Raw genomic sequence first — 17,615 nt, forward strand, 5'->3', positions numbered from 1 at the left:
ATATACATGAAATTAACTAGCAAAAGATTCTTGGCAAAAGAAAGTCGAGCTGTTCGGGTGCAAAAGTCTGGATAACACGTATTCGAATTTTCGTGCACTGAGTATCTCGCGTTTGAATCGTTACATTTTTTTCGTTAGCTCTGAACAGCTCTGATAGCTGAAAATGAATGGATTTTATTGGAAAGTTGTATTAATTATTATTTAAAGTTCGCCTCTTGAATCTGATGCCGCTTCACAGTCCGATGCTCAACGACGTAGTTTGTCGCCTTTTTTTTTTTCACAAAGAACCGACGAATAGATACATATAGCTCACTTAGCCGACACTGAAACGTAAGCCGAGCTATCTAACTTCGAACAGACCATAGAAATGGCATAAATACTCGACTATCTAAAATAAAAACACACTTGATACAGTACCATGATAACAGGTAACCCAGCATATTAACAGCAAAAATATTTGGCTACTTGTAAATTTAAACTTAAACTGTCATGGCGGCGGGTAACACTGGACGCCTCAAGCGTCAACTGTGGCCAAACGAATAATATATCCTCCACTGAACAAACCTTACAGAATTTTTTTTTTGGATCTAAAATACCGATACCGATTGCGTCGAACGTGTTTACTACGTACTGAATATACTTGAGCTTATTAAAGACTATGTACTGTCACCCAGCTAATATGCTCCTCCATTCGATTCTTTGGCATTTATCGAAAACATAAGGAATAAGTAGATCCTTCGTTTGAACTCCTCCAGCGAACTAAGCTAGATTCCTAACCTGGAAGATACAGATAACCAATTTTGATCAGGTCGTTCACCTAGGAGCTAAGGGCGCACACAAGCGGCGCTTTGATCAATGTTTCCAACATTTCGACTGGTTACAGACACAAACGGTAGAAGGTATCAACCAAAGTTCAATATCCCATCCAGACATAAATAGGCCTTGTATTAGTCTGTGTCACAGTTTTATAACTGAGTTTATTTCTCACAAATTTACAGTTTCCTAAAAATATATTAGCACAAATACGATTTCGAAAATAACTCAAATGTACCAGTCAAAAAGACATTCTGAGGGCAGGGAAGCTCATTGTCAAGGCAATACTAAATGCAGAAATGTTTAAAGGTGTCAAAAACAATCGGGCCGTTTGTTTGAGGTTAGAAGTGCCGTACTTTTTGCTTCTAATAGATTTCGCTATTTTCGATCATTTTCTCAGATATTTCCTCCAGTTTTTTTCTTGGACTCGAACAATTTCTTTAAAACCTGCACCCAAAACACACGTTTAAAGCCAAAAATGCTCTAGGCCATGTTTTCTAACGACTGACCTCTAAAAGGGGCCGAATGTAAATCACATCTGCAGACGAATCCCAAATTGACAACCCGCCAACATGTGCGTCCTTTTCCATGAGTCAGATCCGGTTCGGTGTTAAGCCACCGTGTAATAACACGACAAGCAAAAGCTATCGTTTCATCTTCTTCGTCACCAACTATAGTTCAAACTACGCGGAACTGCTTCTGCTTCACATCTGCGACGCGGTGTCCGCTCTGCCCCACGATTCGCTGATTTTTACTGCGGCTAGGTGAGCTCCTACACGTGGGCCTTGGTTCGACTTTCAATATGTGTCAATTATTTACATCGGCTCACATATAAAGGCCAAAAAGTAGTAATGCTCCCATTATCTCCATTAATTTCCCGTTAATATTCTCCGTTAGATCCAATTCGATTAGACCGTGCCGAGATATCGATTCTTATGGAGATTTTCATCAATGAGAAGCGATACGAAAGGCATCAGTCTCGATGAGTTATCGAATAAAAAATGTGATAGAAACTCGATAGCCCATCTGTAGTTATTGCTCAAATGTATAAATCTTTTTACACAGTTATCACGAATTGGGTGCCGAATAGTCGGTTGTTGCTTTTCCACTTTTGACATCGAAACGATATCCAACTGCTTTCGCTGTACTTGTATAGGGTTCGGGACACACCTGCTGCCCTGTTTCGATCTGGCTTGTTCAGAAAGGAAGGATTATAACGACAATTGAATTTTCATACACCAGCTATCCAAAAGGATAGGCGCCCTAGGACAGTCTTCTATCCCAAGATGTCAAGTTTGACAGTTGAATTTCTCTTGAAATGATCAGATAACAGGTACTGCGTCATACCGCTACAACAACAACAAACTGCTCATACACGACAACCGGCATCCGAGTGACAGCTGTCCCTTATAATTAGATCCTACCAGCTCCAGCATCTTGAACTCCACTCAAAATTACAGGTTTAATGCAAAAATAGCAATGCTTCATGCGGTATCTTTAAAAGGAAAATATTTCATTTTATTTAATTGCAAGCGGTAGTTTACTGTATGTTGTATGTACCTAGTTTTTTAATAATATGAAATATGCAAGCTTATCAGCCGAAAGGGATACTTTATCTGCGAAATAAACCTATTCTTATTTAGACTGGGTTTCATTTGTGTGTTCGCTTCTTAAAATCCTAGCTAACAAATTCCCATCGTCAACAATAGAATCATATGATCCAATACATATTTCACCTACTGTCGACAATTATAACTTGAGGAGCGGAGTCAGGCAAGCATTAACTACCATCTATACAAACAAATTAATTCGGGTATTGTTTAGCTTAGTGGATAACTGCGTACGGTAGGCGCATATTGTGGTTTGGGATCGAATCCGGGCCCGGGTGCTGGGAATTTTCCGTCTGATAAAATCTCGAACAGGAGCAATACACGGGAACGTAGGGACAAACTACTTTCTTTGGCGTCTTCTTTTAACCATCGTCACTTCATGACAGATTTACAAATTATAGATAGCAACCTATAGTAAAACATTGCCACTAACAATATATTAGGAGACATACTCTCATACTTGGCGCTAAAGCTTATTTTTTTCGCTTTCAAATAAACTAATGCTTTCGGAAATATCGTCGAAATATTTATTATAAAAATTTAAAGCGACTTGAAAGAAACTGTTGTAGTTATTGCTATAAAAAATTCGAGCGAAAGCTAGGAAAGTTTATATCGAGAGGGCAAAGTTGCTATTTATTAAGTTGGGACATGAGGCATCTTATTGGGTAGTTAATCCTTCTTTCTTCCTTCCTTTGCTGAGAACATGATTTACAAACTTTTTCTTTCCCAATAAGGTAATATATTGCCTCAAAGTACTCTTTTGTCTTTGTAGGTTCTTTATAAAGTTGTTATGCGCTGAATGGAGTTTTGTGTTCAAGCTCCAAAGACAAATTTCTATGATAAAATGAGGCGGACCGTTTCCAACACCGTCGCTATTTCGCCTTCTAGTGAGGTCAAAAGCCGCCGAAGCGGGCTGGGGTCCTTGTGCCATGTATAGCAGGAACTGTATAACTGCTAGAGAAGAAGAATTTGTTAAGTTCCAAGATAGAACGTTAGCTGTAGAGAGTGTCCCACCCTGATCAACCGTTCCGAGTTGACGAATATCCCAAGTAACAAAGACTTCCAACTGGCTGAGGAGCTAGTCTGGCAACACAGAACCACAATGACAGGTTTGTATACAGAATTGTTACCGGTGGTGAAAAATGGTGTCTCCACATTAATAAAAAAACAACAGAGAATAGTACAAATTAAGTCAGATTGCTATCGTAAAAGGAGGACAATTCGAAATGGTGGAACTAGGACAATCTTATGCGTCTGAAAAGGACACGACGTGCAACCAGAATGTGTATTTAGCGAAGTTGCGCTAACTACGGTGTTACCCAAAAAGACTGTACGTCGTAGACGAGGCAAAGTAGTTGCCAAGCGGTTTTCATATTTATCTATGTGCGCCTGTAGCTTTACCTTGAAGCGTTGGTGTCTCATAGAAACGATGCTGAGTTGCAGTAAAGCTATTCGTTCGGAACTATTTACAAAAACGTTTCGCAGTAATATGTTCCAGGTCAGCATTCGGCTCAAACCATAACTGCTAGTTACGCCGTTAACCTAATGCTATCCCGGAATACACATGGATGATTGCCTCAGGCGATACGTGATTAGTGGAAAAGGCTCAACGCTCGCGAAAAGTGCGTCCTATATCTTCGACTTGATCTGATTAATTACTTACGATGAACGACGAACGCTATATTCTTTTACAAACGGCCAGGTGTCCATTTCGGTATAACTGTATGACGGTTAGATACTAATCAGCAGCGCAATATTATAGCTCTTCTATTCAATAGTTAGCCTTTCCACACGACACAATATCGCAATGGAAAAAAAGAACTTTTTCCGTCTTCATGTTTGACGCAATTACACTTTTTCTCGCTCGTCTAACCTTTCTTTCGTTATTGAACCTTCTCCCCGAAACTTGCGGACGCAAACCCTCTCTTCTGCGGAGCTTCCGCCCCGTGTTCGCCGTAGCACCGTAAGCGCGAAACGCGCGATGCTCAGACCCCTGTCCACTGTCGTACGGAACGGTCGTATCGATTTAGAATAGCAGCATTTGTTCCGTAAATGCGTCATGAACTGTGCTAAATTAACGCCAAACATTGGTTTCCGATTTTTAGACAACCACAATACGATAGTTGTTGTGGCCAATAATTGCTATTAAATTAGAGATCTGCCTACGTGTGCTAGTTTCAGTAGACAGAAATCAGAATACTTGTGGCTGTGAATGGTGGCAAATCTGCACACACCATACGTCAGGCCTCCTTGCTATGCCTAACAACTAATTATCTCTAGCTATTCGGTACGTATAATGAACTCGAGCTAGATTGAAAAGAATATTAAATATATCATATGTGTTAGCAATACCCCGTTTCATTGGCTATTGTAGTGTGTGCTATCTGGAATTTACGTGATTTAAATGATTGGTTATGAGTGTGTAAATTGCTGGACTTGTTCATTCATGACATTGAGGCTCTAAGTCAAAATACGTCTAAACAGAAAGCCATTAGTCTATAAAATAGCTAGATCTATTAACCTACATCTGTTTGTTAATCACCGTATGTATAGTGACCCGTTTCAGCACAGTCTTCTTTCAATGCCTGTCTGATATACACTCTATTGGAGAGGTAATATCCAGATTCTTTGTTTGATTAAGTTCTTGTTTAGTCTTCTGTGTTGCGGTTCAATGAGTATGGCAAAGCCGTGTCGACTACGATGATGCATAGTTCGTTGATATCGACTTTAAACAGTAACGATTTTTTCTTAATAACTTTACATTTTTTTATTTCCTTTGCCACCATCTGCCTTGCTGAGGCGAGGTACTTGCTTAACACACACTCTAATGAAAAACTGATCCCTGCAATTAAAATACGTGGATCTGTGCGACAAATAGTAAGATCGTTGTGGTACTATAAAGACATTAAAGAACTCTTCTAGTTATACTCTCTGCCTGCTAGATTGACCCCGCTTGCCATCTAAGCAGTTTGTCAATAGAGTTTTAGCCTGTATTTTTGGTCTTCTTCGTATACTTCTTTCAATTGCTCGACTTTAACTTCCACACCTTTTGGTTTTTGAAGCAATCATCTGGAATGGAATGAAAGTCCAAAAGTCGACTTCTGCAAATGTGGTCACGTTGATTTTTTGTTTTTTCCGTGCCATACTTGCCATGCATTCAATAGGGGCAGCGAAGGGGCAAAAGTACGTTTAGAATGTTGGCCTACAGTTGACACAGAAATAAAGAGAGAAATAGGTTAACAGTTATCTTGCGCGTAAAAAATAGCGATCATAGAAAAGTTTGTTGAATATTCCGTGATAATAGTTAACTTATTGACATATGCCCCTATATATATATATATATATATGTATATGTGTGTCACTTGTTTTAATTAAGATTGATCTTGAAAGTAAAAAATGCAAGCTTTAAATTACTATAGCCAGGTACGTGAGTACAGGCGTACAGTCTTAATACATGCATTTGATTTACGTTGCAGGATCCAGGTCGTTTTCAGTCTGTTTATCCTGAAAAATATCCATATTTAATTATCCATCTCGTACTGGTCCACAGAAAAAAAAACTATTTGTCCTGAAATGATCTCACATTGTCTTCTTTTCAATAATAATAATAACACGCTATTAGGCCGTACGTAAATTATTATGGTTTGGGAAAAACTCATGAGAAAGCAACATTTTGGTTAAAGGTCATAATTCCTTTCGACTGCCGTATACCATTTCGTTCCAATTAAACAGTAGCTAAAGTGCTCATTCTGTCTGTAAATAATTGCCAGTTTCAACTGGCCATACTCTGCATGACGTCGCTGGTCTTTTTTTAAACGCAACGACAGGAAAAATAGAGAGAAACAGGTGGCCACCTCTCATTGCCCCAAAGGTAGTGAACCTTTTTAACTATCTACTAACTAACGAGGTCTATTAGAAGCACACTCAGTGTCACGATAGTCTAAACTCATAAAAAGAACAAGATGCAATATGCGCCTATTGTATATTAGGTACATCCGTCCTTTTTACTTTCCTATGCATGTACGTGCTAAAATACATACTTTAGGCTGCTTCGAATACTGATTAATAATATTATTATATAACCCAGAAGATTTAGGTTCCCAGAAAATTCGACCTGACCTATTTAAATTAGGGTGCAGTGTGTCATACGCCAAGTATCGATTCCTTATGGGGCTTAAATCTATAGCACGTACGTACGTTATTATGCCCACATGTGAATAGGTGTGGTTAAAGAAATTGCCAACGCTTAGTTGGCCAAACTGGTAATACAATAAGCTTTTTTTTTTTTTTTTTTTACATGTAACATACTTTTTTCGCAACCGAATTATTTTATTTAAGTTACATCTGTAATTTCGAAACGACGGACGAGTTTTGTTTGAAAATTGCCGGGAATGAAACTTTGAAGAGTGATATCATCGAAACACTCTAAAACACCTAGTATTGTTATTGTAGTATATCTCGTCTGCGCTCTTAAAGCATACGTTATAACCAGGGGGTTCACAGTATACCCGAAACACACTGTAATAAATACATGAATCTAAAACGAACGGTTCCCTTTCAGACTAAGCGAAGACCTCATATGACGCGCAGACGAATCAATTGTCTACCCATGGCTTTTTCTTGGCCAGTTCTGCTGGTCGTTGGAAGGTCCTTTCTACATAACAGCTGTCATGCCCTTGAAATAGGTCCTAGTACGGCTGCTGACCAACTCAAGTCAACAAAGGCTTTTTCACAGAACTATGCCAGAGCTATACAAGACCAGCACGTTAATTCTAGTAAGTCGCTATCTTCTAAATGAAATGCCTATTGCATATAATAATTCGGTCACATTGTTGATAATATTATGGTATGCGATTTAATACTATTTCTAGATATTGACCGCATCCTGTCTAGCTGACGACAGCAGAGGAAACGGTGTTAAACACCCAGTCAAGTGTCGAAGGAACTGCTGTCATAAAATATTTGTTGAACCATCTAGATTATTTTTTTTTTAAATTTTCTAATAGTAATTACATTGCAACAAGACCATATATGTGTTTTACGATCCATACACTTATATGATACACTAGTATCATTGTAGTGAGAAACTCCGAAATGATTCTATGGCCTATCAATGAAAATAATACATGTATAATTTTCATTGATAGGCCATAACAACCATAGCTAAATGATCGGCGATATTATAATACGTATATATAATATATAGATATAATATGTGTACATGTATAATTGTTTACAAATGCTTAAGATACAGGTGCCCATCTGACTAAAGGTAAGTTATTAGCTAACTTTGAATGCAAAATTTGCAATTAAAGTTCCTACATATGTATCTAAATAGAATAATAATACACACTGAAAAGCTTTTAACGATAATTTCCTATTTGGATAGATTTAAAATATCACGGGTAGGCTGTATAAGACTTGCTTCTAGCAACATTTGGTGATTGTTTGCTTTCTATCTATCGCCTGCAAAAGTGTGTCCTTTGACAAATAGCGCATTAACTATTTCCATAAATTGAATCAGAGATTCGCCTTTTTTCAAAGTGATGGATATATTATCATGGTACTCAAATCGAGTAGTTTATATTGGGTGGGAATAGAACAACAGCACCAAATTGCACATCGTGCGTCCATTGATTTCGCTAATTGGCGATCAATATATAACAGATATCGTATTTGGGCATAGTAAGTTTTACTTGTCCTACTTATTCGTTTCACCAAATGTCAGATATATCCGACAGTCGGAGCTTATCTCGCTGGTTCCGAGATAAGCTCCGATTGGTTGCGTTGCACTCTACGTTATTTTTTTAGAAGGGGAATATCCTGTGTTTGATAATGTCTTACTGTCGTTGTTGTCAATGGGGTGACAATGCCTTGAGGGGCGGAACGAAAGCTTTTGCATAGTTTGCATCATCGGTCGAAAAGCAAAACTCTATACAGGGAAATAAAACAAACGCCACGACCATAGAAAGGGTAGATTCTACTTTTGCTTTTTCTGATATCAGATATACAGGCCTGCACTGGTATGACGAGTGCCAGTCTTCCATTGGTCGCACATTATGATGTAATGGAGGAAAAGATACTAATAAAATCTTGTTTTGGCCACACGCGTTAGTTGCGCATGGATATATTGTCTTTAGCTGAACCTGGTGCTGAATTCCCAACATTCACCAATAATTACCCATCTCGCTGTTACAGAACTTATCATAGATTTGCACAAGTTCCGATGATGGCGTAGTGGGCAGCGCATTAAAACTTGAGGATTTTGTGCGGGCGCAGACACGCCTCGTGCACTTCTACGGACGAGCCGTATGATGGAATACCGAACGCCGGTACCGATCGTAAAGCTCGGAAGGTCTACCGTATATGCATTTTGCTCGTCCGATAACCTATCCGGCAGCTGATACTACACGTACCGAGGTGTTGCAAAATAATTACATTCTAAAGTCGAGGATTATTTCTTAAGCTCTATTCACCCGATTATTTTTTCTACTGAGATCATACCGGGATACTAGTTGTGACGGTTTATTAGATTCCGTTTTGAAAGAAGTAGTTGTTTGAATTCACGACAAAGAACGGACCTTTGTCGTTTCATGAATCTTCAGAGAGTGCCATCTGCTGTTATACAATATTCGTCAACGTTATAAAACCCCGTGACACACCGTTCCGGTATTTTTCTCTTTGTACCCTATACCTAACTATTACACGTATGAGAGAGAACGTAAAAAACAGAAAAAAAAAAAAAAAAAAAAATTATATACATAAATAAAGATGCTGGCCGTCTTTGTACGGTCCTAGATAAATCGACCCGTATCGATTCAAAAACAGACACCTCCGCTTCGTCTTGCTTTTCCTCTAACGACTGTTTGGGATCATTTTTGTTTGCAGCTAGCCAGAGACGGAAATATATGGACAATGTATACAATATTCGCGGTATGGTAGTAATAGAGAGCTTAATAAAGTTATCAAATGATTAAGATCCATAGACAGCGTTATAGGTCGCGTTTTTCTGCTTGGAGGTGTCATACTTTTTTTTAAAATTTGTCGACCCCCATCGCCTTTGCTAAAATATCATATATCAAGTAGAACAGTACAAGCATTTTCGAAAGCTCTCACCATTGTTGAATTACCTGAATTGCTCAATTAGATTCTATTCAGTATATCGGAAGCGCACATGGAGCCATTGCGACAATTCTGCAAATATTAGGTAATATCTAGACTTAAAAAGCGAATTTATTCTTTGACCGACCTCGGCCACTATAGTTTCGCGTGGATGTTTCGGGACTCGAATCAGTGGCTTACGCTAAATTACGCTTATTATACCACTCTTGCTATCGCTTCGGCCATTACCGAACCTATCATCTAAAACTGCTCATACATACAGTGAAAATTGATAATTTTGAGCGAATCCTAAACGTATATAAATATGTAAGAATATAAAAGAACGTGACGATCAGACTGTCATCTGTAACACGTCAGAAAACCCGTTTCACGACCAGGAGCCATGCGCGCATTGTTTCAAATAAGCTTAAAAGTATCAAAGCCAGTGTGCATCTTAGCTTAGTAGCAATCGTAGTACTTTTACGCGTAATGAAAGGGTTAATCATTTTTCCATAAAAATTCCTTTGTTCCAAGCAACGATAAACAATCCGATAGTAATAATGGCAAAGGTTGCTATAATTCTAATACGTTCTTGACAGTACAATCTGTCGTGTTTGATAAATTGGGATCGGAGAAAATATAAAGCTGTCTACAACGAGCGTTTTCGTCAGATCCTGCTAGATGCCTCGATGTATCAATCCCGAAGTACCGTTAAAAATAATGCCTCATAGCGGCCGATAGTTCCTCACTGTTAATGAACATTTTGCTTCGTAGCAACCTATTGTTGTTAAATGCTATTCTACATAGCAATGCGCTGAAAAGCGATTTTGTTGTTATTGTCGTCCGATAGCAGCGCCACGGCGTACACCTTTGAGGGTCGTCAGTCATTGCGCTGTCTGCTCAAGTGGTCATAACGAACGATCGTGAGACATATTCTCCTTCATTCCAACCATTCAGAACCTAAACCTCCATTTTACCTTTGGGCACATCTGAGTAATCCACGCTTTTGAATGAATCTGTCGCTTTCGAAGGAATAAAGAGCTAAAGTGCTATGCGTTTCGATTCACAGCTGGTTCAGTTGCCAGACGTCCGGAAATAGGGCAGTCCCACAGCAAGTGATACCAGCAGCGGGTCAACGATAGAAAAGCCGAAGAACAACAAGAAAAAGACGAGCCCCAAAAAACTTATCTAGCTGCTAGTTAACTAAATAACGCATGTCGACAGCGAATTTTTATAAATTGATGTAAACCTTGCTAAGTTTGGACACAGGATAATAATGAAACTCGTTTTTTTCCCGCTAATTTCGGAACTAAGATGTTTATGTCAGAAGCAACATTTATAAAAGAAACGTTTTCAGTGCATAATGGTCGCGGCGAACTTGATGTATACTAAACACATTTCTACTTCAGTTACTGGAATTGATACGCATGTATGCACAGAAAGGTACGCATTGCCCCTGAAATTTAAAAAAAAAAATGTTTTACATAAGGCACCGTTTGACCACGTATAGGTCCAAGTTAGTTGGATCACTTTGTTATGACTTCCGTCAACGCCAGTGCGTATAAAATGTCATATTATATATTATTATGATGATGCATTATAAACTTAACTATATTCACTTGTTGCTTTTTTAAATATGCTTACGCACTACTCTTTGGTTTTAGTCATTGTTACACAATGCAATTTTTCATTCATTATTCAATTTCAACTTAGTAATGAGGCTGCAAGCACAGCCATCAATTTCTGTGATTAGGAGTACGTTCACTGCCTAAAAAAATGCCGGCAAACATTTTCGAAGCGGAGAAATTACAATCTGCCATCAGCTCCTTGTCGAGCGTAAAAAGCATGCAATTGAAAATTATCATGACTGTTATAAACTTCTCAAAAGTAGAAGGATAAAAAATATTGTGAAGGCTATATCAAAGAGCATATTTGCACGTAAAGCGAAAGTGCTTTATTGAAGTTGTTTATGTTTGTGTATGTCTATCTAAAAAAAACAGCGATATACACTTTGTGGCGGCTGGTGATAACAACTGGACGTCGTCCAAACAGCAGAGATTTTTTTCGAAGTTTTAAGCATATTGACCTGTTTTTGACCCTACAATTGAACTAATTAACTTTGTGTTTCTTCAAGTAACCAGTGAAGTTGTGTGTGTCCAGTAGCCTAATACAAGTCACTGCTTCTGAATAAATATGACCCAACAGCAAATGCCATTATGAATAACAAAGTAGATAGTCCATCAGCTAGCTATTTCAATAGATGTTGTACCGTTATTACAAGTTGTCGACAGCGTTTATTACCGCGTCTCAAAAAAAAATCAGAAAACCGCTGGCTACATTACAATGAACTTATGAATGAACGCATTTTTAGGGCTATATATAAGTGGTTTTTGAAAAAATAAGCGCAAATGTCGAACCTTGTTCTAAACAATTTCCACCGTCGCCACCGAAACGTGCGTCCGCTATTATGGAGTGATGGAATTACTTAAAATTGTTCACAAAAACTTGTAAAATGTAGATTTCAGTCAACAATTTTTCTCCTTCGTTAATCAAAGCTAATCAAAGAATCACTTACGGTTTTCGGTTCACGGTTTTCGTGATGTTCCGCATGCTGATAAGCAGAATATGGATAAGTTCAGATGATTTCCCTAAAGAATATACGACAAATATCGCCAAGGTGTATTAAGGTTTACAGAGGATCAAGTGGAAAAAAAATCAGTTTGCGCTGACCAGCACAGCTCCATGAACCCTACCAAGGCTATAATACATTCTCTTTAGATGTGCAAGTGTATTTTTCTCAAAAAATTAGCATTGGCTATAGGACATACCAAGGAACTGATAGCTACGAGCTGCACTTATACAGCACTTTGCTTCAGGACGCTAGTAGGCCAACCGTCGCGCGGAATCTTCATTTGAATGGCGTAGTGAAAACCTTCTGAAGTCATTAGATTTCTTAAGCAAAGGTTTGTCGAGGGCTTCGCAATCAATACACTTTTGTACGTATCCTGCTTGATGTGCGAATGACAAAGCATGTATAAGGAACGTTTTTTATTTTATCAGGTCCAGTAGTTAATATCGACAGTAATTTTTAACAAAAAAACCTAGTCGCTTAAGCGCACAACTATATCACTTGAAGAAGAAGATGGAAAACAGAATGCATGTGCTTTGAAGTACTCCCTCCCCCATCCTCGTTTCGACTTCGTGTATCAAGCTCCGTATGAAATTGTTAAATTTCTGATACTTGTCATGCTCTAAACAAAGCAATGGTTTTCACTAGGCATATCATCAAAGACCTTTTGAAATTCGGATAACGAGAACACGATTAGAACGGAACCAACTCCAGCTTCGTTTTCCCGCGCAGCTGAGTCAAACGTCGCTAGGCTGCACGATGTCCAAAGACGCGGTGCTTGAACTAAGGCAAGACTTTGATAGAAAGTCTTGCCTTAGTTCTGTTTTTTTGCTGTATATAACGTAAATAATAACGTATGTTATGTAACGTATAAATTCAGGTTGCGTTCGTTAAAAACTTAGGGGTATGGCATGCCCCTTGAACTGGTGGGAACGCTAGCTTATCAAACTGAGTCAATTTCCCATCGGAGAATAGTGTCTTCCTTATTAGCCGATGATTCTTCAAAGAGCCCATACTCAAATTTAAATAATTGAACTTTTTATAATATGCATTCTTCTCCTGCTAACGGCATCGTTAGCTACCAATCTATCTCCGGTACGTGACCAGCGTAGAATTAGAAAGACTCATTCATCAAAAAGGAAGTCATTTGCGAGAGATTTGAATTTGTCTCCAAATATCACTCCTTTTTCACTCTTATTATGAGTCGTTTTTCATTTAATGTTACGTGTGACCCAAGCAGCTACGACCTACTCCATTGAAATCTGTCATTTTTTAGAGGATGAAACGATTTGTAATAAATGCTTCGCTTTGATGCCGTAAAGCTGAGGGTCCAAATTTGCATAAATAGTGGGCAAAAAGTGTAATAGCATCTATACTGGTCAAATATGACCTTGCAGAGTCCTAACAGAATCTAATTTTTTTGCTAGGAGGAAATAAAGACAGCAAACGCGCCGAGTAAAGTAAATATTCTCGGCATTAGACGCCCTATCCAACATAACAGTCGAGCACCCCTTTTTTTCCCAAACAGTTTGTGTGTATAAATAAAAATTGCTATCCTATCAGTGTCTCACTGAGTTGTACTCCGTAATAAAAATACATACAAATCCAATGGACCACAACCATAAAATAGTAGTGCACGAAAGACCAAATGGGATTGCCTACAATTAACATTTTTACAGTTTCGCAGAAAGTTCACATTCGCTGTACTTGCAACTGATATTTGATTTTCGTATAGCGGTCGCAGTAGCGGAGAGATATGGGGTCATTAACCCGATTTTTTCCTACACGCCATTCTAAGTATGTTGCAAAAAATGTAGGCTTAACATGTTACAAAAACAAGTTCCTTTGTAGCAGTTCCATCTGTCTAGCTGAAATGGTGCTTTCTCTAGACGCCAGTAGCTCTAGGTAACATGGCAGTCAGGATGAGAACCCTTATCGGAATAAATCACTAAAGCAACTGACGTTAGCCGTTTGTTGGCACTCCTGATGACTTTACAATTTAAGAGCCTCTGCAAGCGAAGCATCAGCCATTTTGCAGTATTGAATTTTTTCCCGAATTTTCTTCAGAGCTATGAATGTACGAATGCCTATCTGCCACTTTGGTGACTGATTTGTAATTTTGACACAAGGCTTGTCGCTCGTGTTTAATAGTGGAGAGGTTTGGCGTGCCTAGTTCTATGATAAAGTGAGACTTTTGTTGTTGCGCAAACCTGACTGCCTAAAAGTTGTTACTATCTTTGGTACTACTTTAAATATTCGAATGGTAAATTAGGTATATGTTTCCACGTTGTATTATCTATATAATAACACAGTATAAATTTAGGCGGTGTTTTTTCTTCTCTTGCTTTATTTGGCTTTTTTTCTTCTTTGGCTTTATTTGAAAATTAGTCAGTGTTCGATTTGCGTTTATAATTCAGTAAAGTTTTTAAGCAAGGAAAGCCTGATCAATGGTCCCTTAGTTTAAACTTATTTGGCGAATTCAATAGTTCCTGTTTGCAATTTCAACTTCAAGTCCCACGTTGGTCGCGAGAATACTTGCTAGTAAAGAATATGCCATTTGTATGTATTGTACAAGTATGCTTTAAAACGAATCACTGAACACTAAAGATGCCTACGCAAGATAAACTGATAAAGTGGCGGAAACTGTGGGTCAATGTTTGCTATGATCGGTCTTCGGAGCTCCGTGGTCGCGGACATTGTGAAGACCCTTTTCCAGCAATCAACTGATAGCTAGAATCAAAAATAACGACTAGATAACGTTAAATAGATAGAAAAGTAACGTTCACTCTGTGTGCATGAGTGATGTATGTGCACGTCGCAATGCGGACGCTCCGCACAACAGGTATTGTCGTTATTTGGATGAACGGTAAACATTATACAATAGATAGGGGCGGGAGATGTCTGCTGGACCAGCAAAAAGAGGCAGACGCTGTAGATGCTTATGTCTAGTAGATGCTATCTTAATAGTAATACAGGGTTTATCGACATAGTATTTAGCGATAAATGGCAGCCGGCATTATCACCAGACGGAAGTGCAATAGCACGGAGTGAAGTAACTCCGCGCTATGTTGACTGATATGACCAAGTGTTTGACGCATTTGACGTTTTTTCCAGCGAACGTTTCCTCCTTTCATTCGAATCGCTTATATTCACAAATTGGTTTATTAGTAAGCGGATAATACACGTTAACATCAACTCCGCCACGAACGACGAGCCAGAAATTTCATTTTCGATTAAACAGAAATGACCCCTTTTAAAATAATTACATTTTCGGTTACCCGACTCTGTAGGATGTTTCGTGAACATGCAGTACTCGCTGCGTCAACATTCGATATATACCACTACGAAAAATCATACCACATGTTGATTACCTCGAACATACAACACAAAAGGCACAGTATTTATAAATCATTGTATAAGTAGACACTCGATTACTTAAAAGTAAAATTGACATTCAAAGTTGACTAAAATAGTTGGGCGTATGAAAAACGAATGTTTGGTACTTTGTTTCTACTGCAATTTGTTTCTATGTGATTAATTATGCGACTCTTTTTTCCCTTTCGTCCCTTCAGAAATTTTAATTAAAGTCCATCGGCGCAACAGCTAACATCTGATTTTTTCAACAGGGGAAGCTTAATATCGTTTCTCTAGTTAGAATCGTGTCACTTCTTCTAAAGCTACTGCCTCCGCAATCGGCGCTGATAGCACTGGGCATTGCACCTGCCTTCGAACTCCTAACTGAATTGCGTACAATTAGTGGCATAGATCTTATCGTATATCATTATAAACCACCCGTTCATTATCTTCCAGACACTGCCAGTCGGAGCGATGCCAACGAGGCTGTATGTGACGTAAGCGAGTTAGGTAAATCCCCCCCCGGGGAGTAAATTTTCACTGGCGGATCTCGGAGGTTATTCGGAGTCGATGGAGTCGCTGATACATAATTCATTATTACCCCAATGGCTCTATAATCGTTTAGCCGATCACAAACAGAAACGTGTCTTCGGTGGATCAACTGTGTCCGTATTTTTGAATCGAGATGGACGATCCCCTTTCACTCATCCACATTTCCCCATCCGCTCCTTGACGACTCCTCTCTTTTGGGATGGACGATAAACTGGAGTTCATTATACCTATTTTTGTGTTTCTACACGTTGCCTGCTCACTCACTGCTTACAGCAATTTTCAGAGGTGACCTTTGGAATATATGGCCAGCTAAGCTTGTTTCGTTGTTTTGTGTTCAATATAATCCTTTTGTCTTACTATCAGCTTTCATTGAACATCTGCACCCTTACCTCAGTAGTACTTGATTATTAATTTTTGTTTACTTAGTAACAGATGCCGTCCATCAAAATCTGTGTGATCACAGTATACGGGTATAATTAAGGATATAACTTCAGAAATTCTAACCTACCTTGATGACCCATTATCTGTCGTCACTGTAACAAAATAATCTGCTGTTGATTTCGTTGATTTAGTATTTTCTTTATAAAGAAGGTTGCTTAGAATTATTTTTATGAATCTCGTGGTTTGGCCGCGAGCATTCAATAGGTAAATACAAAAACAAAAAATATAGGTCACGTTTAGCTTTGCCTTCCAGATCGCGCATAAGTCGCACTGATTGGTTATTTTTATTCCTTTCAGTGATGAAAATGATCTATGCTGCCAGAGCTACAAGCTGAGCTACTTCAATAATTAAATGGTTTCCGCATTTGCTTTCTCTCATTTTTAATGACAGGGCCTCTCTCGAGGATCAACTTACCTTTAATCAGGAACTGGTTCCAACCATATCACCAAAAATTCCCTAAAGTCCTCTTTATAGGGGATCACCTTTACGGTACGTACCTTATCTCTTATCTAATTTTAGGAAAATCGATATTAAATTGCCATGAAACGTTTTTGGTCCTTTTCAAAAATTTGGCCACTTCAAGGGTTCATTCTGTAACAATAAAACTTGTCAATTTACTCATTTAATTACTGGAATATTCTATTACTATTCAAAAACGGCCCAAATGTACGAGCTATAACAGGTTATTTATTAACTATTTATAACTAATTATAACTAATTTTTATTATAACTAATAATAAACTAATAATAAATAATAACAGGATAACTATTCACCTATTTAATTCTATATGTCTGCAACGCCTACGTTGTTCATTCTGCTGGAAATCAACAAAATGATATCAAATTAAGATAGATTATACAATCAAGACTCACTTCTAGACCCACCTAGATATTGGCGAGCGCAAGAATAAGCCCTCTGATAAATCTAACTTTATCTTAAATCTTTCAGGACGTGGTAATGAAAATGAGGCTGGAGAACTAAAGGGACATCCGTCAAGATCTATCTATGAACGAAAAAAGTACATTAAGGTAAGAAATATTAGCGACTCGTTATACCGTTTTGTAGATTATGATATTAATAGTAGCTAGCAAGTAAGATTTGCCCATATATATA

General features: G+C 38.3%; 1 protein-coding gene across 1 annotated transcript in view; it reads left to right on the plus strand.

The window, feature by feature from the left end:
* Nucleotides 1–6,198: 6,198 nt before the first annotated feature.
* Nucleotides 6,199–17,615, plus strand: part of LOC111251003 (uncharacterized) — a 19,781-nt gene continuing 8,364 nt past the window's right edge. Inside the window, exons 1-4 of the mRNA XM_086990939.1 lie at nucleotides 6,199–6,294; nucleotides 6,985–7,198; nucleotides 16,892–16,990; nucleotides 17,451–17,530. Of these exons, the coding sequence (XP_086847065.1) occupies nucleotides 7,003–7,198; nucleotides 16,892–16,990; nucleotides 17,451–17,530 (375 nt within the window). The 5' untranslated portion in view covers nucleotides 6,199–6,294; nucleotides 6,985–7,002. The remainder of the gene's footprint in view (nucleotides 6,295–6,984; nucleotides 7,199–16,891; nucleotides 16,991–17,450; nucleotides 17,531–17,615) is intronic.

This window comes from Varroa destructor, unplaced genomic scaffold, assembly GCF_002443255.2.
Source record: "Varroa destructor unplaced genomic scaffold, Vdes_3.0 BEIS01000005.1, whole genome shotgun sequence".
Lineage (NCBI taxonomy): Eukaryota > Metazoa > Arthropoda > Arachnida > Mesostigmata > Varroidae > Varroa > Varroa destructor.